General features: G+C 46.4%; 1 protein-coding gene across 3 annotated transcripts in view; it reads left to right on the forward strand.

The window, feature by feature from the left end:
- Positions 1-580: 580 nt before the first annotated feature.
- The window catches only part of LOC140197525 (uncharacterized), a 33,213-nt gene continuing 8,056 nt past the window's right edge, over positions 581-25,737 (forward strand). Inside the window, exons 1-4 of one of the 3 annotated variants that reach the window (XM_072257561.1) lie at positions 581-674; positions 11,936-12,301; positions 19,459-19,833; positions 21,735-21,834. In XM_072257561.1, the coding sequence (XP_072113662.1) occupies positions 614-674; positions 11,936-12,301; positions 19,459-19,833; positions 21,735-21,834 (902 nt within the window). In that variant the 5' untranslated portion in view covers positions 581-613. The remainder of the gene's footprint in view (positions 675-11,935; positions 12,302-19,458; positions 19,834-21,734; positions 21,835-25,737) is intronic. The other 2 variants (XM_072257563.1, XM_072257562.1) reach the window with 2 other exon arrangements.

Genomic DNA, 25,737 nt, shown 5'->3' on the forward strand with positions numbered 1-25,737 from the left:
TATCAGTGATAATAATCCTGATACTGATACAGATACAATCGTGGTGAATGGAAAACCCCGAGGAGTTCCTCTTGCCAAGAGTCACCTTGTGACTTTATCATCTGCTGTCAGAATCACCTTGTGTTCAGACACTCCAGCAACTAGCGTCACCTCATGTACTTTATTCAGTCTATGTATATAAGCTAAGCGCATGTATTTAAGGTCACACTAAAACAGTTACTTGTGCATTGTGTTTTATAGAGTTGCTTTTATATTTATATTTATTATATTTTTGTTGTGTTCTTTATCTTATTGTGTTTTTTTTGTGCTGCATCAGATCTGGAGTAACAATTAATTTGTTCTCCTTGCACTCATGTACTGAGGCATGACTATAAACGATCTTGGATCTTGAAGGGAGACAATGGGCCGAGTGGCCTGCTCCAATGGTGCTTTGTGATAATGGGCGTGTAGTGACTGTTGGGGCCATGTCTGCTGATGTATAGAAAGTTGCTTCCCTTGTTTGTTGTTGAAATCACGGTGGGACGGGAATATGTCAGGAAATGAAGCAACCCTTACCGAAACTTCTGCATTTTATTGTCCAGAGACAAACAGGACACTGAGGATAGAGTCGGAGATGAGCTTACTGGGTTCCTGGCTGCCTGCTGCCCTGTTGTTGGGCTCTGTACTCAGTGACAGTAAGTGCTTTTTATTTTTCTCAGACTGACTTAGCTGTGTGAGTTTTCACTTCATCTCCACGGGCAGGGTCAGCATCTGGGAAACTGAGAGGTGGAGCTATCGGAGCAGGTTGTGGCAGCCTTTTGTCCAGTGGCAGCACGGTGAATACTGGTCGGGATAGTTGGAGCTGATAGCTGGCTTGACCTTACTTTATACTTTATACCTTATTGTCGCCAAACAGTTGATACTGGAACATACAATCATCACAGCGATATTTGATTCTGCGCTTCCCGCTCCCTGGATTACAAATCGATAGTAAATATTAAAAATTTAAATTATAAATCATAAATAAAAAATAGAAAAATGGAAAGTAAAGTTAGTGCAAAAAAACCGAGAGGCTGGATATTAGACAATAGACAATAGGTGCAGAAGTAGACCATTTGGCCCTTCGAGCCTGCACCGCCATTCTGAGATCATGGCTGATCATCTGCTATCAATACCCGGTTCCTGCCTTGTCCCCATAACCCTTAATTCCCCTATCCATAAGATATCTATCTAGGGTACGGCCCAGATCCGGGTCAGGATCTGTTCAGCAGTCTTATCACGGTTGGAAAGAAGCTGTTCACAAATCTGGCCGTACGAGTCTTCAAGCTCCTGAGCCTTCTCCCAGAGGGAAGAGGGACGAAAAGTGTGTTGGCTGGGTGGGTCATGTCCTTGATTATCCTGGCAGCACTGCTCCGACAGCGTGCGGTGTAAAGTGAGTCCACGGATGGAAGATTGGTTTGTGTGATGTGCTGCGCCGTGTTCACGATCTTCTGCAGCTTTTTCCGGTCTTGGACAGGATAACTTACATACCAGGCTGTGATGCACCCTGGAAGAATGCTTTCTACGGTGCATCTATAAAAATTAGTGAGGGTTTTAAGGAACGGGCCAAATTTCTTTAGTTTTCTCAGGAAGTAAAGGCGCTGGTGGGCCTTCTTGGCAGTGGACTCTGCTTGGTTGGATCAAGCCAGGTCATTTGTGATATTGACCCCGAGGCACTTAAAGCTTTTGACCTGTTCCACTTGCGCACCACCAATGTAAATTGGGTCGTGCGGTCCGCTACTCCTTCTGAAGTCAACAAACAATTCTTTCGTCTTGCTGACATTGAGGGATAGGTTATTGTCTTCGCACCATGCCACCAGGTTCTTAATTTCCTCTCTGTACTCAAACTCATCATTACCCAAGATACAGCCTACAATTGTTGTGTCATCAGCAAACTTATATATTGAGTTTGATGGAAACTTGGCTACACAATCATGGGTGTACAGTGAGTACAGCAGGGGGCTGAGTACACAGCGCAGAACAGGCCTACTTGAAGAACCTACGATCAACACCCCAGATGTGGTATCTACAGGAGGAGCTGCCTCAGGGAGACAATGTCCATCAACAAAGATCCCCACCATCCAGGCCATGCCACCTCCTAGCAGATATTCTTTCAGATGTTTATCTGTGGCTCCTTTGGAAAGTTATAGGAATGTGCGAAGCTGCAGAGAGCAGTGGATTCTGCCCAAAGCATCACCGGTACACCCCTCCCCACCATCGGTTGTATCGACGGGAGGCAGAGATCCCCACCATACAGGCTATTTTCATCTTCTCACAGCTCGGCGGCACGGTAACATAGTGGTTAGCACAACACTTTACTGTACCAGTAACCCGGGTTCAACTCCTGTCACTGCCTGTACGTTCTCCCTGTGACTGCATGGGTTTCCTCCAGGTGCTCCCGTTTCCTCCCACAGTGCAAAGACCTGCCAGTTGGCAGACTAATTGATCATTGTAAATTGTCCTCTGATTAGGTTAGGGTTAAATCAGGGATTGCTGGGCGGCAGTGGACAGGCCTGTTCAGTGCTGTATCTCAATAAATAAATAAAACATTAAAAAACAAAAATTCTGAAGTCCCACACCACTGGATCAGTAACAACTGCTTCTCCTCGACCATTCAGTTGTTGAACCGACTGACACAACTCTGATCACCGCAGTTCAGGAACACAAATAGGCTTTATCTGTCACATGTACATCGAAATTACCTATGGGTAACCCCAGGTAATTTCTAAAGTACATGTTCAGCACAGCATCGTGGGCTGAAGGGCCTGTATTGTGCTGTAGGTTTTCTGTGTTTTTGTGAAACATACAGTGAGATGTGTCGTTTGCGTTAATGACCAACGCAGTCCGAGGATGTGCTGAGGTCAGCCTACAAGTGTCTCTGTACTTGCAGTGCCAACGTAATGTGGCCACAGCTCACTAACTCTAACCCCACCGTATGTCTTTGGACTGTGGGAGGAAACCAGAGCACCCAGAGGAAACCCACACAGACGCAGGGAGAAGGTACAAACTCCTTCGAGACAGTGGCAGGAATTGAACCCCGATCCTACAGCTGACGCACTGTGAAGCTTTCCGCTAACCGCGATTACCACACTAACCACACTGTAAAACTTTGCACTAACTGCGATGCTACTACAAGTCATGAATGCCAGGAAAGTAGAGCAATGGACTAGCCACCAATGTTCTCTCTAAGGTCACACACATGCACACACATTCTTTTGCTACTAGTGCGCAAAGGAATTTAAACTACACACTACAGGTTGTCACAAGATCACAAGATCACTAGACAAAGGAGCAGAATTAGGCCATTTGGCCCATCAAGTCTGCTCCGCAACTCCCCCATGAGCTAACTAATTCTCCCATCTAGTTCCAATTTCCGGCTTTTCTCCATATCCCTTGATACCCTGACTAATTAGATATCTATCAATCTCCTCCTTAAACACCCTCAATGATCGGGCCTCCACAACTGTATGTGCAAATCCACGACCCTCTGGCTAAAAAAATTTCTCCTCATCTCTGTTTTAACTGGGTACCCTCTAATTCTAAGACTATGTCCTCTTGTCCTGGACTCACCCACCAAGGGAAACAGCCTTTCCACATCTACTCTGTCCAACCCTTTCAACATTAAACATTGTCACCTTCAACCTCGCTTATTAAGCTTAAGTTAAGCTTATTTCACTATCATACACAATCACAGTTCCTTTTCCGGTTTCTGATGCGGACGGCGTTGACAACATGGAGTTTGAGATGATTTGTCTGCAGATTTTAGAACTGACTTATTTATGCTGTTTTTATTGAAGAAATTATTCAGTGTGCATATGTTGTTGTCATTGGGCAAAAAATTGCGCACACTGGTCATTACAAATGAGAGGAAACATCGCCCAGCGGGCACCTTTGAGGTTCACCTGTGTTTATTGTCAGGGAGGTGGAGATGTTATCTTTGACCTGCACTGACAGTGGTCTCCCGATGACAAAGTCAAGGATCTAGTTGCAGAGGTACAAGAGGCTCAGGATTTGAGGCTAATAAGGGAAAGAGATACAGGAGCCTTAGGTCCCACTCCTCCAGGTTCAGGAACAGTTATTATCCCTCAACCATTAGGCTCTTGACCCAGTGTGGTTAACTTCGCTCACCTCAACCCTGAATTAATTCCATAACCAGTGGAATCACATTTAAGGACTCTACAACTCATGTTCTTAGTATTATTTATCAATATATAACTTCTATATTTGTACACATTGTCTTCGTACATTGTCATTTGCCAGTCTTTGTGTGTCACTAACTACACAATAGTCATTGTTCAAGTTGAAGTTTATTGTCATTCAACCGCACACATTTATACAGCCAAAGAAAGCAACTTTGTTTTGCCCCAGCTTTGTTCACCATCTTTATTGTGACAATCATCCACGTCATCAGGGATGACCCACTCCCAGGAATTGGAATTGTCTACAGAACAGTTGGCAGACTTTTCAATCTTGCCCGTCTCAAATCCAGAAACAAGACATCCACGAGTTCCCTCATCGAGTTCCAATACGCAGATGACAACAGTGTTGCAGCTCTTTCAGAAAACCACCTACGACAGATTCTGACTGCCTTCAACCGTGCATACATGAAACTTGGACTTACCATCAATTCCAAGAAGACTCAGATCATCTATCAACCGTCACCAACTGAGACAAATTGGATAGAACCATCAATTCAACTTGGCGAAACAACCCTGGAAAACGTGGACCACTTTCCGTATCTTGGAAGTCACCTCTCCTCCAATGTCGACTTTAATGACGAGATCCAACGTCGTCTTCCAAGGTTCAATGTCCATTTAGGAATTGGATGGCAGAGGGGAAGAAGCTGTTCCTGAATCGCTGAATCTGTGCCTTCAGGCTTCTGTATCTCCTACCTGATGTTAACAGTGAGATCCAACAATACGCTGGAACAGCTTTTGGATGTCTCCGAACAAGAGTCTTTCATGATCGTGCCATCTGAACAGACACCAAAATGTTATTGTACAAAGCAGTGGTGATCCCAACTCTCCTGTATGCATCAGAAACCTGGACAACATACCAATGACATCTGAAGGCACTTGAAAAGTTCCATCAACGTTGTCTTCGAAACATCTTAAATATCAGCTGGGAAGATAGAAGAACCAACGTCAGTGTGCTAAATAAAGCAAAAACAACAAGCATTGAAGCCTACGTCATCAAAAACCAACTAAGATGGAGCGATCAAAAACGTTCGGATGAAAAACGAACATCTGCCGAAACAAATCTTCTACTCCCAGCTTAAAGAAGGCAAACGTAAAAGAGGCGGACAACAGAAGAGATTCAAAGACGTCTTAAAACCCAACATGAAGAAATGTAACATCAACGTCAACAATTGGGAAACCAGTGCCAAGGACAGGAAACTCTGGCAAGGCATCATCCGAGAAGGAACAGCAACTTTCCAAGCCAACAGATGTGCAGAATTAGAAGAAAAGAGAAGAAAATGGAGAGAGAGGCAGCAACAACCAAAGTCCGATCTGCCATCTGGAACTACCTGTCCTGAATGCGGAAGAACTTTCAAAGCCAAGATTGGACTCATAAGCCACTTGAGAGCCCATAAATACAAGGGGTGATTGATAAGTTCGTGGCCTAAGGTAGAAGGCGATGAGTTATACAGCTCTCGTTATGTGCACATGCAGTTCAACTCTTTGATTGATTATGCAGAAAGTTTGAAGTTAATATCTTATTTCCTTCTACCTTAGGCCACAAACTTATCAATCACCCCTGCTGTGGACACTTTCAGGAGGTCCAAGATCCATATGCTCCACGAGCGCTGGACTAAGTGTGTAAATGTAGGAGGGGACTATGTTGAAAACAAATGTGCTGGGTTTTCTAAAATGGACTCCTTCTACCTTAGGACACGAACTTATCAATCACTCCTCGCACTTACTTTGAACTTTGAACTTGATCTCCCACTATTTAACAAATACTCTGCATTTCTGTTTTGTTCAGCCCTGTAGGTTCCCTCACACTTCTCTGTAGTATATTGCACCTGACCCCAGGCTGATATTTCATCCCCTCAGCGGAATCATCGATGTAGATCTCGATTGCTGCCATATTCCAAGCAAACCCTAACCCTTGGAATATTCTCCTCTTTCTGGATGTGGGAGTTTGCAGGTCTGTAACTGAGGTTTCTCTTCGCCGAGTTTCAGAACACCAGAGGGGATTCTGCCTGCTCTCGAAGCCGTTTTGTTATTTTGTTTCTCACTCAGGGGCGGGCACTAGTAAACGCAGCCTAAAAAGTTGCTCTGTGTTAAAGCACTCACGGCCAGGACAGAGGCAAGGCTGCTAAAGTCTCCAACGTCCTCGCTTTGCCTCCTACAGTGCAGGGAAGTGTATGGTCATCCACCTTGGCAGAAAGAATAAAGGTGTAACACATGCAAAATTCTGGAGCAACTCAGCAGACCAGGCAGCATCCATGCAGATGAGTAAACAGTCAAAGTTTCGGGCCAAGACCCTTCATCAGCACTCTTTACTCTTTTCCACAGATGCTGTCTGACCTGCTGAGTTCCTCCAGCATTTTGTCAGAATCAGAATCAGGTTTATTATCACCGGCATGTGTCGTGAAATTTGTTAACTTAGCAGCAGCAGTTCAATGCAATACATAATCTAGAAGAAGTAGAAATAATAAATAAATAAATGACAGGATGCATGTATTTAATAGATTAAATGCACATATATATTTAAAAAGTGAGGTAGTGTTCACAGGTTCAATGTCCATTTAGGAACCAGATGGCAGAGGGAAGAAGCTGTTCCTGAATTGCTGAGTGTGTGCCTTCAGGCTTCTGTACCTCCTATCTGATGGTAACAGTGAGAAAAGGGCATGCCCTGGGTGCTGGAGGTCCTTAATAATGAACGCTGCCTTTCTGAGACACTGCTCCCTGAAGTTCTCCTGGGTACTTTGCTGGCTAGTACCCAAGATGGAGCTGACTAGATTTCCAATCCTCTGCAGCTTCTTTCAGTCCTGTGCAGTAACCCTTCCATACCAGACAGTGATGCAGCCTGTCAGAATGCTCTCCACGGCACGACTATAGAAGATTTTGAGTATATTTGTTGACATGCCAAATCTTTTCAAACTCCTAATGAAGTGTAGCCACTGTCTTGCCTTCTTTATAGCGGCATCGATATGTCGGGAGTAGGTGAGATCCTCAGCGATTACTCCGGATTTCCAGCACCTGCAGATTTCCTCATGATGTAGATTATTTTCTAAATGGGGAGCAAATTCAGAAACCAAAGGTGCAAAGAGACCTGAGAGCCCCAGTGCAGGATTCCCAAATTTGCAGTGGTGAGGAAGGCAAATGCAATGTTAGCATTCATTTTGAGAGGACTAGAATATAAAAGCAAGACTGTAATGCTGAAGCTTTCCAAAGCAATGGTCAGAGCACATTTGGAGTATTATGAGCAGTTTTAGGCCTCAGGATGTGTTAGAGTCCAAAGGAGTTCACGAGAATGATCCCAGGAATGAAAAGGTTAACATACGAGGTGACTCTGAGCCTGTGCTTACTGGTGTTGAAAAGAATGAATGGTGATCTCATTAAAACCTATCAAATATTGAAGGGCCTAGATTGAGTGGATATGGAGAGGATGTTTCCTATCGTGGGGTAGGCTAGCACCAGCGGGCACAGCCTCAGAATAGAAGGACTTCTCTTTAGAACAGAGATGAGGAGGTATTTCTTGAGCCAGGGGTTGGTCAATCTGTGGAATTCATTGCCACAGACAGTCATTTAGTATATTTAAAGCAGAGGTTGATAGGTTCTTGATTAGTCAGGGTGTCAAAGGTTACGGGAAGAAGGCAGGAGAGGGATAATAAATCAGCCATAATGGGCAGGTGGAGCAGACTTGATGGGCTGAATGGCCTAATCCTGCTCCTCTGTTGTATGGTCATATGGTCTTTGTTCATTTAAAAAGAAAGTGATAGGATTCTGGACATTAAGAGCATTGAGAGGCAAGGGAGATGGTATTGAGATAAAGGATTGGGCGTGGTCTCGATGAATGGCAGACAGGGCTTAAGGAGATGAATTGCCTTGACCTCTCATTTCCTAAGTTCTTGTGAAAGCAATGTCAACATTGGCTGCAGAAGTGATGAAATATCGAAGTTCAGTCTACAACGGGAACTGGCACGAATGTTCTGGAGACTGCTCACCGAGCAGCTTGTGCCTCACACCCCACAAAGGCTCAGAGCTACAGGGTGGCTTTTAATGTCAATTGGCTCATTGTCATTAGAGTCAGAGAACCATAAAGTATAATAGCACACAAACAGGCCCTTTGGCCCATCTAGTATGTGTTGAACTGATACTCTACCTTGTCCCATCTGCACCCTACTGCTCTGTACCCCTCCCATCCATGTATTTATCCAAATTTTTCTTAAATATTGCAATCAAGCCCAATTCATCACTTCTGCTGACAGCTCATTCCACACTCTCACCACGCTCTGAGTGAAGACATTCCACCTTCAATATTTTATACCTTTCATGTGTTTTTTTTTAGATATAGGAGCAGAATTAGGCCATTTGGCCCATCAAGTCTGTTCTGCCATTTCAACATGGCTGATCCATTTTTTCCTCTCAGCTCCAGTTTCCTGCCTTCTCCCCATATAAACATAGATTTACAAGGATGTTGCCTGGATTGGGGAGCAGGCCTTATGAGAATAGGTGAAGTGAACTTGGCCTTTTCTCCTTGGAGTGACGGAAGATGAGAGGTTACCTGACAGAGGTGTATAAGATGATAAGAAGCATTGATCGTGTGGATAGTCAGAGGCTTTTTCCCAGGGCTGAAATGGCTAGCACGAGAGGGCACAGTTTTAAGGTGCTTGGAAGTAGGTACAGAGGAGATGTCAGGGGCACGCTTTTTACACAGAGAGTTGTGAGTGCGTGGAGTGGGCAGCCACCAACTGTGGTGGCAGCAGATACGATAGGGTCTTTTAAGAGGCTCCTGGATAGGTACATGGAGCTTAGAAAAATAAAGGGCTGTTGGTAACCCTAGGTAATTTCTGAAGTAAGTACATGTTCGGCACAGCATTGTGGTCCGAAAGGCTTGTATTGTGCTGTAGGTTTTCAATGTTTCTATGTTTCTATATCCCTTCATGCCCTGACTTATCAATTTCTGTCTTAAGTATACCCAGTTACTTGGTCTCCACAGCCGTCTGTGGCAATGAATTCCACAGATTCACCACCCTCTTGCTAAAGAAATTCCTCCTTATCTCTTAGTCGTCCTTCTATTCAGCGGCTGTCCCCTCTGGTCTTAGATTCCTGCACCAAAGGAAACATCTTCTCCACATCCACAGCCCAGCTCATCTGTAGTTGTGAACTTCCCATGATTCAGGACATTTACAAAGACAGGTGTGAAGAAAGGGCCCAAAGGATCATTGGGGACCCGAGTCACCCCAACCATGGTCCGGTCCAGGTGCTACCATCTGGGAAACGGTACTGCAGCATAAAAGCCAGAAACAACAGGCTCCAGGACAGCTTCTTCCACCAGGCCATCACACTGATTAACTCACACTGATTTGAGTGTATTTCTATATTACATTAACTGTTTTAATTATTATGAAGTATTATAAATTACTATGGTTCCACATTGCATATTTAGACAGAGACATAATGTAAAGATTTTTACTCCTCATGTATGTGAAGGTTGTAAGAAATAAAATCAATTCAATTCAATTCTATCGAGGCCTTTCAACATTCGATAGGTTTTAATGAGCTTCCTTCCTCATTCTTCTGAATTCCAGTGAACACAGCCCCAGGGCCATCAAACTCTCCTTAAACGATAACTTTTCAATTGGAAATCATTTTCATGAACCTCCTTTGAATCCTCTCCCATGTCAGCACATCTTTTCTTAGATAAGGGAACCAAAACTGCTCACAATACTCCAAGACTAGAACTAGTGAGTTCTCATTTCACCCAGCCTTGGTGGAAAAAGTCTGCTTGCATTTACCCTACATATACCCACATAAACTTCTGTCAAATCTCCCCTCATTCTTCTGTGCTCCAGGGAATATAGTCCTAAACTACTCAGCCTTTCCCTATAACTCAGGTCCTCAAGCCCCAGCATCATCCTTATAAGTTGTCTCTGAACTCTTTCAGTCTCCTTGACATCTTCCCTGTAGGCGGGTAACCTGGAACTATTCACAATACTCACACAAATCTGAACCCGGTCTCAAAACTGTTTTCCACTTCCATTAATGTTCAACCGGTGATTGGGCAGGGGACTTTCATTATTGATCATTGTAACTGCTTTGCTACCATGCCTCTCTTAAAGATTTAAACTTAAAGAATGAAAGATTAGCCTTACTTGTCGCACGTGCATCGAAACATACAGTGAAATGCATTGCTTGCGGCAACGACCGACGCAGTCCAAGCATGTTCTGGAGGCAGCCCGCAAGTGTGACTATGCTTCCGCTACCAAAGCAACATGCCCACAGTTTACTAACTCTAACTTTGGTTTATTACTGTCACATCTACCAAGCTGTAATGAAAACCTTGTCTCGCCGACAGTTCCTGCAGATCAAGTCATAACACAGTGCATTGAGGTAGAACGAAGTAAAACAAGAACAGAATGCAGAATAAAGTGTAACAGCTACAGAGAAGGTGCAGTGCAGGTAAACAATGAAGTGCAGGATCATAATGAGTTAGATTGTGAGGCCAAGTGTCCATCGTATCGTGCAGGATGTTGTCCATATTATCAAACACCCATGTGTCAGATTCAAGTGGAACAGTCTAATCTCCTGCTCTGCATCTTATCGTACCAGAGTCTTACATCACAGTGCACAATGAGCAATTGATAGGAGCTGTCCTCGAGCCTGGTGGGACGTACTTCCAGGCTTTTGTATCTTCTGCTCAGTGGGAGGAGGGAGACGAGAGAATGTCTGGGATGTTTGGGGGTCTTTGATTATTATTGAGGAGTGACAAGTACAGATAGAGTCCACGGAGGTGGGCTGGGAGGGGGCAGGGGGGGACGTTGGTTCCTGTGATGTGTTGATGTGTTTCTGCGGTTTCTGATACAGCTTACAGAGGTGTATGAAATCATTAGGGGCATAGACAGTGTGTATGTTCACCGTATGCTTTTCCCAGGGCACGGCTTGCTTCTCTGTATAGGCTATGCGTAAGTCAGGTGTTTGCCACCTGGCAAGGACTTGTATTCAAAGGTCTTGCCCTTGTCTGTAGTTCTTTATTTGTAGCACCTGACACGCAAAGTGCTTGAAGTCTGACTCCTCCTGCAAAATTGATAAACCCCAACATGGACAGAAGGCCTGATGATGGGTTTCTTAGTCAGTGTGCACTCTGTTATCATCATCATTACGGCATGTCCTATGATGTGGGTGATCGCGGACTTTGACCATGATTGCTCTTGGCAAATTTTTCCACACAGGTGGTTTGCCATTGGCCCCGCCCCGCCGCATCCCAGGGTTGTAGCGAGGAAACTGGAGACTGGAGGCGGGGAGAGTGTGCAGACAGTGCCGGAATCCAGGATTGGACCTGGGTGACTGGAGCTGTGATGCAGTGTCTCTGTTCACCACATGACTGAGCTGTCACCACTGGTCATCCGGTTGCGAGAATTGGGGGGGGAGTGGGGGGGGGGGCGCCACGGTAACGCGGCAGCTAATGCAACGTCATCACAGCTCAGGGCGTCGGAGTTCAGAGGTCAGTGCCAGTGGCGGCTGTGAGGAGTTTGTACGCTCTTCCCGTGTGCGCGTGGGTTTCCTCCGGGTGCTCCAGTTTCCTCCCACACCCCACAGTTAATAGGTGAATTGGTCATTCCAAATTTTCCTGTGTTTAGGCCAGGGTTAAATTGATGGGTTGCTGGGCAACGAAGGGCCTGGTTCACGATGCATCTCTAAATTTAAGCATAGCAATTAAAACCCGTTGTTCTCCCCTCTTTCAGCCTCCACTGTTTGGACCATTCCCTATGCCGACGACGTGTTTGCGATGGAAGGAGGCTCTGCGCTGTTGCCGTGTACTGTCATCGACCTCACTCTCCCCTACACTGTGACATGGTTAAAAAGCGACCTGTGGGGTTACAATGCCGTGGCCAAGTGTACGTACCACAGTCCCTTCCACTCCCAGTGCAGCAACATGATTCAGGAGGCAGAAGGCGGCCGGATCATATTCGTGGGGGACCTCAGCAAGGGGGATGCCTCAATCATGGTGCAGCGTCTGAAGCGGAGTGACGGTGGTCAGTATCAGTGTTACATTCCAGACATCAGTGGGATGTTTGTAACAATGGGCTATACACAACTGACGGTCAGAGGTAAGGAGCAATGTTCAGGTTTAAAACTAAAGCTTATTTTTTGTTCTTATTTATTTAGAGGGACAGTGTAGAACTGGTCTTTCCAGCCCAACGAGCTGCCCACTCAGCAGCCCCCTGATTTAACCCCAGCCTAATCACAGGATGACCAACTAGCATACATGTGGACCTACAGGGGTAACCCCTCTGTAGTGGTCTGTAATTACGATGACCAACGAGCCTGTAAGCAGCATGTCATTGCAGTGAGGGAGGAAACAGTGGCTCCCGGAGGAAACCTGCTCACTCACAGAGAGAACGTGCAAACTTTCTGACAGGGGACGCTGGAACTGAGCTCTGAACTCTGACGCCTCGAGCTGTTAGGGTATCTAGTAAAGTAAAGGCATCTGTTAGTCTTCTGAGACCATGGATCTGCGCCTGGAAAGTCTTCACCCTCCAGGGCGCAGGCCTAGGCAGGGTTGTATGGAAGACCGGCAGTTGCCCATGCTGCAAGTCTCCCCTCTCCACGACACCAATGTTGTCCAAGGGAAGGGCATTAGGACCCATACAGCTTGGCACCAGTGTCATCGCAGAGCAATGTGTGATTAAGTGCCTTGCTCAAGGACACACCACGTTGCCTCGGCTGGGGCTCGAACTCACGACCTTCAGGTCACTAGTCCAATGCCTTAACCACTTGGCCACGTGCCCACATCACAAACTCAACAAACGCATTCGTAAGGCCAGTGATGTTGTGGGGTTGGAACTGGACTCTCTGACGGCGGTGTCTGAAAAGAGGATGCTGTCCAAGTTGCATGCCATCTTGGACAATGTCTCCCATCCACTACATAATGTACTGGGTGGGCACAGGAGTACATTCAGCCAGAGACTCCTTCCACCGAGATGCAACACTGAGAGTCATAGGAAGTCATTCCTGCCTGTGGCCATCAAACTTTACAACTCTTCCCTTGGAGGGTCGGACACCCTGAGCCAATAGGCTGGTCCTGGACTTATTTCCATCTGGCATAATTTACATATCATTATTTAATTATTTATGGTTTTATATTGCTATATTTATACTCTACTCTTGGTTGGTGCAGCTGTAATGAAACTAAATTTCCCTCGGGATCAATGAAGTATGACTATGACTATGACTATAACTACACAGACCACTAACCTACCGTGGTGCCCAAACTTAGCTTCGTTTGTCCCACGTACATGGAAACAGGCAGCAAGATTTCACATTTGCATCAGCAACCAATACGGTCCGAGGAGTCTTTGGAGGCAACTCGCATGCTTTCAGCACCCACATAGCATGCCCACAACCTGCTAATCTGCCCACCTGCACGTCTTTGGAGTGTGGAAGGAAACCGAGGCACCCGCCATCACAAGGAGTACGTACAGACTCCACATAGACAGCAGAAGAAGTCCAGCACGAACCTGTACGTCTGGCCTACAGAACTAACCCCTCTGTAGCGAAACCCGCTGGAAGTTGCGTTCCCGCAAACAGGGGCTGTCTGACATACTCCCACAGTTAAGTAAGCCACTGCTTGTTCAAAGTTGAAGTTACACAGAAGAGCAATGAAAAACTGACTTGTGCAGCATCCCAAGCAGAGAGCGTGGCAGTTAGTGGAATGCCCTTACAGCTTGGGATGTTGGAGCTCGGAGTTTATTCCAGTGCTGTCCGTAAGGAGTTTGTACGTTCTCCCCGTGAGCGCATGGGCTTCCTCCGGGTGCTCTGGTTTCCTCCCACAGTCCAAAGACGTACCAGTTAGCGGGATAATTGGTCATTGTAAATTGTCCTGTGATTAGGCTGGGGTTAAATAGGTGGGTTGCAGCTCAAAGTGCCGGAAGGGCCTGTTCCATGCTGCTGTGTCTCTCAATAAATAAATACATTTATTAATTAAACAGCATTGGATCAGCAGCTTTCACAAGGGAAGTGTTGGTGTTGGCCAGGCCGCTAAAAGAAAGGGCATTGGCTGAAACCATGAGGTTGTGTCATCAATCAAGGGAACGTGAGTCCATATCATTCCAGGGTTTTAAATGTAACATTGAAATAAAATTGTCATGGAAACTAAAATTAATCCTAGTTAGGATGAATTGTGGAAATGCAGAGTTAGTCAAACCAAATCTACTTCATTGCTATAGTCTGGGAAGGAAGTCTATCTTGCTTACCTTGTCCGGCAGGGCCTGAGTCTGCGAGTGAGGAATGACCCCAGGTTTGGATGATTGAAGCACTGGGCCAGATTGAAAACTCATGGTATCAGGACCAGGGGCGAGGGACGACTTGGTTCAGATCGCTGCTCCACGAGGTTTACTGGTCTTTGCACTGAACTGAGGCTGTGGCCTGCACCTAACTGGCTTCTGAATCATGAACTTCAGTTCTGAATGCCATTTACTTACTTTTATTGTTTTTCTTCTCACTGTAACTTGGGTGTTCGATGGTCTTCTTCTGTTTTGATGAGTTCTATTGGGATTTCTTTGTTTTGTGGCTGCCTCCAAGGAGACGAATCTCAAAGTTATGTAAAGTATACATACTTTGATAAGTTAAGTTTGAACTTTGGCTTACATGTGACAACGGACATGCCAGCGTGGTGCACCCATAACAGCCACCACAGTTCAGAGGCAAATAGGGGTGGGCTGTGGTTGTGTAGCAGTTCGCACAACACTTTACAGTGCCAGCCATCCTGCTTCAATTCCCACCACTGTCTGTAAGGAGTTTTGTACATCCCCCTGGTGACTGCACGGGAGGTTAGATCAGATTAGCTTTAATTGTCACGCCAAAGCATACAGCGAAATGTGTCATTTACGTCAGCGACCAACACAGTCCAAAGATGTTCTGGAGAGCATCCCACAAGTGTCGTCATGCTTCTGGCACCAACGTAGCACGCCCACAACTTACTGACCCCAACCCGTATATCTGACTGAGTAAAACTGAGAAAGTACAGAATCAGCTGTACCCTAATCACTAGAAAATTTACTGAACAATTAAGTCTACATACGGTGATTATATAAAAATTAAAAGCAAGCACAGAAGACTAAATTACTAGAAAAATAACAATTCTACACTCCAATCCAACAGAGTGCAGCAGATGCTTTTGGACACCAAGTCCCTCAGCCACCTGCTGAGGAGATGTCCCCTGGGCTGACCTGGGTTGAGGAATGCCAGTATCTGAGCTGGTGGCTGACCACACCTTCTCAAGTGACAGCTGCCTTCGTAGACCTGTCCTCTTGCTAAATAGCGGCTCCCTGAACGGCTGGGTGTCCCAGGACACTGGAACGAAGAAAGGCACCCAGGCAATGTGAGAGGTTGCGGCCCAAAGCCAACTGTATCAACCAGCTGTTGATGGTAGTGGGTGGACTGGTCTTACCTGTGCGGTCACCGGACAGTGTCTCCCAGCACCATCACTGTCATTGTCACATCCAAAGGGTCTCCCACCACTGGACAGTGTCTCCCACCACCACCGTCACTGTCACTATCACATCTGAAGGCTGTCACTGGCTCACGAGTACATTTGAGTGGGAAGTGCCTCGGTGAGACATGCGTGCAGTGAGATCAGCCAGAAGGGTGTGGAAGTCTGAAGTGTGGTAATGGTACAAGAAGGAGCGATGTGTGGGTTTGTGTTTGTTTGTGAGTACATACACGTGTGGGAGGAATGTGTGTGTGCGTGTGTGTGTGTGTGTGTGTGTGTGTGTGTGTGTGTGTGTGTGTGTGTGTGTGTGTGTGTGTATGTGGGGGTGGTGGTTCTGTGTATGTGGGAGTCGCATTGGCCATCAAGAACACCTCTCTACCAAGTCTCACAGAAACACCTGTTGGCATTACTGAAAGACTAATGACCCTCCGTATCCCCCTGGCAAAGAAACGTCATGCCATGCTTCTCAGTGCCTAGCACCAACTTTGCCTTCTGAGAATGAGGCCAAGGAATGCTTTTATCAGACATTGGATGAAGCTCTTTGCCGGATCCCTAAGAATGATAAGATCCTTTTGCTTGGGAACTTCAACAGGATATGGAGTGGAGTGCTAGGTAGGCATGGTATTGGCAAGGTGAATGCAGATGGCAGGAGACTGCTTACTCTTTGCTCTGAGCATAACCAGCACCATCTTCCAGCAGAAGGCAGAATATAAGACCTCGTGGATGCACCCTCACTCTAAACATTGGCACATGATCGACTTCGTCATTGTGAGACGTAGTGACATCAAGGATGTTCTCATCACCCGTGCCATGAGAGGTGCAGGGTGCTGGACTGACCACCGTATGATTGTGGCCAAAAGCTCCATATGAAAGTGCGTCCCCCCTTGCGGCTGCAAAAACCCAATAAAAAGCAGCCAAATTGCAATTGCCTGAGAAACACAGAAGCAAGAAGTGAGTTTCAACACATCCTAGCTGAGAAACTAAGAGAGCTGGAACCTTATCTAAGCTCAGAAAATACCATGGAACAACAGTGGACCTACGTTTGTATATCAGCTCTGCGCTCTATGAGGCAGCAGCCCAATCCATTGGCCATAACAGCAGGATCCACCAAGACTGGTTTGATGATAACTCAGACACCATCCACAACTTGCTAAAGGACATGCTCAAAGCACATCAGGCAACTTTAGACAACCCTTCATTCACCAGCATCAGACAGCATTGGCAGGCAGCTCGGAGGAAAGTGCAAAAGGCAATACGGGCCATACAAAATGAGTGGTGGACTGAAAAGGCACATGAAATCCAGTCCTTTGCCGATAATAATGACATGCATAATTTTTACAATGCTGTCAAAACCATCTATGGCCCGATAAATCGATGAGTTACTCCCCTGAAAACAGCAGATGGTCTAACACTTCTAAAGAATCAGAATACCATTCTGCTGAGGTGGGCTGAGCATTTTAACACCCTGCTTAATCAGGACTCTGACGCAAACCCCACCATCCCGGACGACCTGCCTGAACTTCCTCCTATCCACGACCTCAGACTACCACCAACCTTCCAGGAGGTTCAATCCCTTAAGAACAACAAGTCCCCCGGCACTGACAATATCCCTACTGAGTTACTGAAGAACGGAGGGTACATGTGTATGCGCACCCTCTACCAGTACATCGCCAAGGCCTGGACTGATGAGAACATCCCACAGCAATGGAGAAATTCAAACACTGTTGTCATTTATAAGAACAAGGGTAACAAGGCCATCTGCGGCAATAGTAGGGGCATATCACTCCTTTCTGTTGCTGGAAAGTCCTGGCTAAGGTGATGCTTCAGAGACTGATTAGCAAAATCACCGAGTCAATGCTGCCTGAATCGCAGTGTGGATTTAGGAAGAACAGGATCACGATCGACATAATCTTCACAGCCAGGCAGCTTCAAGAAAAGTGCCGGGAGCAACATCAGGACCTGCTTATGGCCTTTGTCGACCTCTCCAAAGCATTCGACACCGTGCAAAGAGAGCTCTTATGGGATGTCCTCCTTAGGTTTGGCTGTCCCAATAAATTGTTAACATCCTCCGCCAGTTCCACAATGGGATGATTGCTCGGGTGACAATAGGAGGACAAGAGTCTGAGCCCTTCCTTGTACGCACAGGGGTGAGGCAGGGGTGTGTACTAGCACCTGTGCTCTTTAACATCTTCCTCTTGTGTGTTACCAAGCTTCTCCACAACGAGACTGAAGACAGCAGCAGGGTGGCAGTGGACGTCAGATTAGATGGCAAACTCTTTGACATCAGGAGGCTTCACGCAGCCAGCAAACTCGATAGAGAGCGGGTTCTGGAGCTGCAGTATGCAGACGACTGTGCTCTGTGGCCCATACTCCGGAGGATCTTCAGACTGTCCTTGCCGTGGCGGTGAGAGTGTACAGCAGGATGGGGCTGACTGTCAATACCACCAAGACAGAAGTGGTTTGCCAATGGAGTACCAGTGTCCCACCCACTCTACCTGCCTTCACTGTTGGTGATGAAAAGCTATCAGTAGTGCCATCTTTCAAATATCTGGGGAGCATTCTCTCTGGGGATAGCGGCATTGACAACGACATCCTGAGCCGCATTAAACAGGCATCAGCTGCCTTTGGGAGACTTCGGCGTAGAGTCTTTCAGAACAGGAGCCTTCGTCCCTCCGCAAAGGTCGCCGTATACCAAGCGGTCTGTGTCACCACCCTCCTTTATAGCTGTGAAGCTTGGGTAACCTACAGCCGTCACATCAAGTCCTTGGAGCGCTTCCACATAAGCTGCCTCCAGCGCATCCTGGGAATTACCTGGCGTGAGCGGGTGCCTCACACTGAAATACTTGTAAAGACCAACTGCAGAAGTATTGAGGCCATGATCACCCAGCGCCAGCTGCAGTGGCTGGGGCAGGTGATAAGGACGCCCCCATGTCGGCTACCCCGCAGAGTGTTATACGGCCAGCTACATCATGGTCGGCGCTCAGCTGGAGGGCCGAAGAAGCGCTATAAGGATCAGATGAAGAATGCTTTGAGGAAGTGCAACATCAGACCCAAGGACCTGGAGGATGTTGCTGCTGACCGTACCACTTGGCGACGGCTGTGTAGGGACGGGGTTCGTATTCTGGAGATGGAAAGAACAACCAGAAGACAGCAGAAGAGAGCCAGGAGAAATGCAGTCATGGTTGTCACCACCACCACATATACATGTCCCACCTGCAATAGAGCTTGTGGGTCCAGGATAGGACTGTATAGTCATCAAAGATCTCACCATTAAAGGAGTGGACGTCGTCATCAGATTTCGATGGACAACTGACCAACCGAAGAAGGTGTGTGTGTGTGTGTTTGTGTGAGTGTGAGTGTGTGTGTGTGTGTGTGTGGGGGGGATGTATTATGTATGGGGGTAACATGTGTGTGCGTTGGGCACCAACTGCGACAGGGATCTTCTGGGATGTAGATGATTGAGTTACTGACCAACCACATCTTTGCTGACCTTCAACACCAGTGTGAGACCTCAGATCCCACCACCAAGAGTATGGGCTCCGATCCCTGGGGGGAGATTTTCACCACATGGCTAGATCTCTATAGGCATTGGGCCTCTGTTCTCTCTACCCTTCCTACTGGGATGTCCAGTGTTGTGTCTAAAACTTATTCAGTGTGATACAAGGCATCGGTTCACATTTCCAAGTTTGTCTAAGAAACCTCCCTCTTTTCTCCTCACTCTTTGCTTGGAGCCATTCGTGAATCAATACTGTCTGGTGTCTGTCCTCCTCTCAGCTTCCGATGGGAAAGACCTGGAGGTGACTGGAACCGAGGGAGCTTCGGCCACGTTACCCTGTGAGTTCACACGGCCTCCACAGAGCCTTATCTCACTCACGGTGACGTGGATGAGGAAGACTCCTTACCGACACATCGTCACCTTCAGGCGCCAAGCAAGTGGATCGTGGGCAGCGGAAAACGGGGTGACTCGGTACGAGCTCGTCGGGGATCCAGAGCTGGGGAATGCCTCGACCAGGATAAAGCAGCTGAGTGTGGAGGACAGTCACAGCTACCTGTGTCTGGCTGAGTTGAAGATCAGGACTGACAATGAATTTACTTCGTCCTTGATCATCCATCTGTCCCTGTATGAGGCCCACCTGCGGATGAGAGCTGGTGAGAAATCGCACCCTGGGGTGTACACGGAGGGTGAGGGAGGAAGGGGAGCAAGCAACGCTGCACCGTACAGCCCAGTACAGGCCCTTCGGCCAACGATGTTGTGTCAACCTCATAACCTACCCAAAGATCAGTCTAACTCTTCTGTCCCACATTGCCTCCATTTTTCTGCCATGCATTCACTTGCCTATCCAGGAGTATCTTAAATGTCCCTAACGTATCTGCCTGTACCACCACCCCTGCTGGGTGTGTTCCTAGCATCCACCGCTCTGTGTGTAAAGACCTACCTCTGACATTCCCCCCCACTCCATACTTCCCTCCAGTCACTTTAAAACTGTGCTTTGACTTATTAGTCATTTCAGCCCTTATCATCTTATCATCTTGTATGCCTCTTATCATCTTGTACGCCTCTGTCAAGTCAGCCCTCAACTCCTTTGCTCCAAAGACAAAAGCCCAAGCTCGCTCAATCTATCCTCATGAGACATGCTCACTAATCCAGGCAGCATCCTGGTAAATCTCCTCTGTACCCTCTCTGGATCTTCCACATCCTTCCTGTAATGAAGTGATCGGAAGTGAACACGGTACTCTAAGTGTGGTCTAAATAGGATTTTGTAGAGTTGCAACTCTTGTGGTTCTTGAATTCAATCCCTCGACTAATGAATTCAAACACACCATTCGCTTTCCGAACCACCCTATCAAGTAGAACAGCAATTTTGATTTATCTGTGGATGTGAACCCCAATCACTAGAGATCTGTGTGTTCAGTGCTGACCACCAGCACCAGCTGTGTGGAGTTTGTACTATCTCCCTGTGAATGCCTGTATTTCTCTGACACTCTGGTGCTTCCTTTCACACCCCAGAGGCGTGCAAGTCAGCGGGTTAATCGGGTTATGTAAAATGCCCCTAGTTGGGGTGATTGATAGAATCTACGTTGGTGTGGGAAGAACATGAAAATGGGTTTAACAAATCAGAGGTACAAAGGGATTTGGGAGTCCTCATGCAGGACTTCCTATAGGTTAACTTGCAGGTTGAGTCAGTGAGGAAGGCAAATGCAATGTTAGCATTCATTTTGACGGGAGTCGAATATAAAAGCAAGGATGTGATGATGTGGCTTTATAAGGCATTAGGAGTATTGTGCGCAGTTTTGAGCCCCTTATCTAAGAAAAGATATGCCGGCATTGGAGAGGGTCCAGGGGAGGTTCATGGGACTGATTCCAGAAATGAAGGGGTTAACTGGCCATTGGCCCGTACCCTCTGGAGTTTAGAATAATGGTGGGGGGGGGGGGGCGGCGGAACCTTATTCAAAGCTATTGAATATTGAAAAGCCTAGATAGGTTCGATGTGGAGAGGATGTTTCCTATCGTAGGAGAGTCTAGGACCAGAGGGCACAGCCTCACAATAGAGGGATGTCCCTTTAGAACAGAGATGAGAAGGAGTTTCTCTAGGCAGAGGGTGGTGAATCTGTGGAACTCATTGCCACAGACAGCTGTGGAGGCCAAGTCATTGCAGAAATTTAAAGTGGAGATTAATAAGATCTTGATTAGTCACGTTGGCAAGGGTTATGGGAAGAAGACAGGAGTATGGAGTTGAGAGGGTTAATAGATCAGCCATGATGGAATGTCAGATTGGCCTTATTCTGCTCTGTGTCTTATGATCTAAATTCTCATCATTATTAAGGTTTCTTGCTGCCTCAGTCTTAGGGGAAATCCTGTGACCAACCTACTCGGTTCTCTCCACTTTGTTTGTCCTTTGCCGATCCCACCTCCCTTCTGACAATTGCCACTTGCTTCTGAGTTACACACTCTTCAGTCTGCCCACAGAGTTTACTTAAATGTCCCTGCATTTTTGGGCTCTCTCCCACTTTGTTGGAATCTAGTTTGACCTCTCTCACTTTCTCTTCAGTCAAGCAGATGTCCCCCGTTATGCTGTTGTGTATCCCACTCGGAATGAAAATTTTCACCTTGTTAGTGATGGGCATCATTTTATACAAGATCAAACCCAGGTATGTAAAGGTGCTGGGAGATTTGCCTTTAAATGCCTGAGTTGTGACTTACACACTCGGTAGCCTCTTTATCAGGGACACCTGTTCATTCATAATCTAATCAGCCAATAATATGGCAGCAATGCAATGCATAAAAGCATGCAGACATGGTCAAGAAGTTCAGATATTGTTAAGGCCAAACATCAGAATGGGGAAGAAATTTGATCTAAGTGACTTTGACTGTGCAATGACTGCTGTTGCAAGACACGCTGGTTTGAGTATCTCAGAAACTGCTGATCTTCTGGGATTTTCACACACCACAGGTAGTAGAATTTACGGAGAATAGTGCAACAATCAAAAAGCATCCAGTGAGCAGCAGTTCTGTGGGTGAAAACACCTTGTTATTGAGAGATGTCAGAGGAGAATGGCCCGATTGGCTCAAGGTGAGATTAACTTAAATAACCACATGTTACACCAGTAGTGTGCAGAAGAGCATCTCTGAACACACAACATGTTGATCCTTGAAGTGGATGGGCAACAGCAGCAGAAGACCACACATTTATCCTCAGTGGCCACTTTATTAGGTACAGGAGGTACAGCCCAGAATTTATTTGTCACATGTACACTGAAACATACAGTGAAGTGCATCACTTGCACCAAATCCAATCAGTGAGGATGGTGCAGGGGGCAGCCCACAGTCCCATGCTTCCAGCGCCAACATAGTGCGCCCACAACTACCAACCCTCAACACATGTTTTTGCAATGAAGGGAGGATTGGGAAGAAAACTGAGCACCTGGAGGAAACCCATGTGGTCACAGGGGGAACATACAGACAGCGGGGATAATTGAACCCCGCTCACTGCTGTAAAGTGATTGCACGAACCACTACACCACCATGTCACCCCAATACTCCAGTTGCATATAATACTCGGCAACCCAATCAAAGTTCTACATGGCTGCAATATGACTTTTTGAATCTTATACTCAATGTCCGGACCAACGAACGTAGGCATTGAGGAGGAATATCTTTAGCCAGAGAGTGATGAATCTGTGAAGTTCTTTGCCAGACGGCCGTGGAGGCCAAGTCATTGGGTATATTTAAAGTGGAAGTTGATAGGTTCTTGATTAGTCAGGGTGCCAAAGGTTACAAGGAGAAGGCAGGAAAATTGGACTAAGAAGGGTAATAAATCAGCCATAATGGAGCAGACTCAATGGGCCGAATGGCCTCATTCCATCCCTAAGCCTTATAGACTTCTTTACTATCCCATCTACTTGCATAGATTCTCCTGCCATAACCAGCATTTTCAATTACCCGAATGCCACAGGCCCACTGCCAAAGTCTGCATGGTCTCTCTTTATAATCCATTCCCAGGTTATCACTTTGTTAGGCCTACCACTTGCCTGCCCCTCCAGCACCCAATCCGTGTCTCTTCACCTTCTATTGCTATCCTTGTTGCTTTGCAAGCTTTGTGTCATTTGCAAATTTAGAAGTGTCTACGTGTCTAGGAGCCCAAAATAAAATTGGACCCAGCTCGGTGCCTCAGGGACATCACTGTTCATTATCCTCCAGCCTGAGGAACACACAGATTCTCCCTCCCATCCATAAATTCTCAGTGTACCCCTCACTCCAACCTCTTACCTTCTGTCATTGATCTATCCATTGCTAATTAGCAATATGGTGTTAACTGTCTTGGCTCATCCAGTCCCTTCTCACAGTCTACTTTTCCCCGCTCTAAACTTGCAGTTATTAGTAACTGGAATAAGCAATTGCATAAGTTGGTGAGGCCTAATTTGGAGTACTGTGTGCAGCTTAGCTACCTACCTACAGGAAAGACTCGACTATGGATAAAGCAGTGGCTGATTGGCAGGAGGCAAAGAGTGGGAATAAACGGAGCCTTTTCTAGTTGGCTGCCGGTGACTAGTGGTGTACGACAGGGATCTGTGTTGGGACCGATTCTTTTTACATTATATATCAATGACGGAATTGATGGCTTTGTTGTGTTACGTACCCGTAACTGGGTTGCCAAACCAGCAGAAATAGACCACTTAGTTGGAGTCTGGATTACTGGAACTAAGAAAGTTTTATTAAAGAAATAAGTAACACAGTACTCTAAATGTAAGGATATAAATGCAACGGGTTAGCAATGATAAAACACACATGTACACAGAACTAGGATAATAGGATCAATCAAGCTCTATCCCAGTCTAGGGGTAAAATGATCAGTCTCAAGTGACACAGAGTTCAGTTCAGTTCAGTTCGCAGTAATTGCTGTTGTGCCGTTGGGGGGAGAAAGAGAGAGCGAATGATGATATTCAAATCGGATTCAACAGACCTTTGATATTCCTCGCAGTTAGCTTTCGGGCGAGCCCTTTGTAATGTCTTCTGAGGTCACCGACTGTGACCCCTCCGTTCCGGATACAATCGTTCTTCTGCAGTGAACCCGGCCCCCAGGCAAGGGTGGACACACACACACACCAGGTTCTCGCCGACCGTACCGTCTCCCCCTGTGCATCTATGGTTGGTCCAGCGATCAGACCTCCAAAACTCCCACCAGCTTGTGGGGGCACACCACTTTTCCAGGGTCTCATTATCTCGTGGTGTCGTGGTGTGTGTTCCTTGCCTTAGCGAACCTGTTCCTTTTATTCCCCTGCTGGGGTATCGCCTGTCCATCAAACTTCAAACAGTTCAGGTTCAAAGCAACCAGTGTAAACAATACTCAGAACTGTGTCTCTTTTCGTTAATCTCTCTCGTCTCTCTCTGATTAGCATTTTGAATGTTTCCCCCATTTGTCTCTCTCTTATCTCTCTTATCGGCATCAATCTTCTGATAACTTGGTATTTTGTCACATACCCCTATCCTTCAAGGATTTTTACCGAGGTAAAAATTATAGGCATGAATACACTATTAGATACACACAAATATACATGTTCATCAGCTATTTGGCTAATACAGAGAACTTTAAGTTGCCAACACCTTGACAGACAGTCAGCAATCACATTTTCCATTCCTTTTATATGTGTTATTTTAATAATCCTCTAAGACCAGGCTCCAATTTAGCAAACTTCATAGTGGCCAAAAACACCAATAAGTTGTGATCCTTGTAACTTCTCAGTGGTTTTCGTCCCGGACCAAGATAACAAGGGTCGTCCCATACCAATTTAGCATTCTTTGGCAAGAGCTTAGTAAGAGGGTGGGTAATATCCGCAAAGTTCTTGCAAAACTTCCTATAGTACCCCACCATCTCCAAGAACCTTCTCAGGGCTCTCTTGTCTGTCGGGGTTAGGACGTCAGAGATAGTCCGCACCTTAACTTGCATCGGGGCCAGCTGCCCCTGTCTTACCACAAATCCCAGATAAGTGATTTTCGCGTGGCCGAATTCACTTTTTGCGAGGTTCACTGTCAGGTTGGCTTCGGACAGCCGTTTAAACAACTCCTCTACTGCCACAATGTGCTCCTCCCACGTGTCACTCCAGACCACTACATTCCCAATATACACTTCTGTGTTCTTTAGCCTTTTTGTCACTGAATTAATCATTCTATAGGGGTGTTGCTCACTAGGCTGACCTGATGTGACAGCAACACCATGTTCCAGCTCTTTGCATCACCTCGGGACATTCGGACATATGTGTGCGTGCCGTTTAATTAGTTCTCGTAATGGGTCGCTTTGTTCAGGGATTAAGTGAGAGAACTCATCAGCAAAGTTGGTCAACACAATAGAGTTCTCCCATCTGGTCAGCACCACATTTATCTTTTCAAAATGGGTCCTCCCTTTATCAGGTGGCACCCTAGCCTCATTAATTTTCATGATATCACCAGCTAGATCTGTTTTCTGATCATGGTGAGCTTTTAACATGTTAATAGCCTCTAACTGTGTTAACTCACGTCTACAATAGTCAATATCATCCTTACTCCTGTGCAGCTAG

The sequence above is a fragment of the Mobula birostris genome, chromosome 5 (genome assembly GCF_030028105.1).
Source record: "Mobula birostris isolate sMobBir1 chromosome 5, sMobBir1.hap1, whole genome shotgun sequence".
NCBI lineage: Eukaryota > Metazoa > Chordata > Chondrichthyes > Myliobatiformes > Myliobatidae > Mobula > Mobula birostris.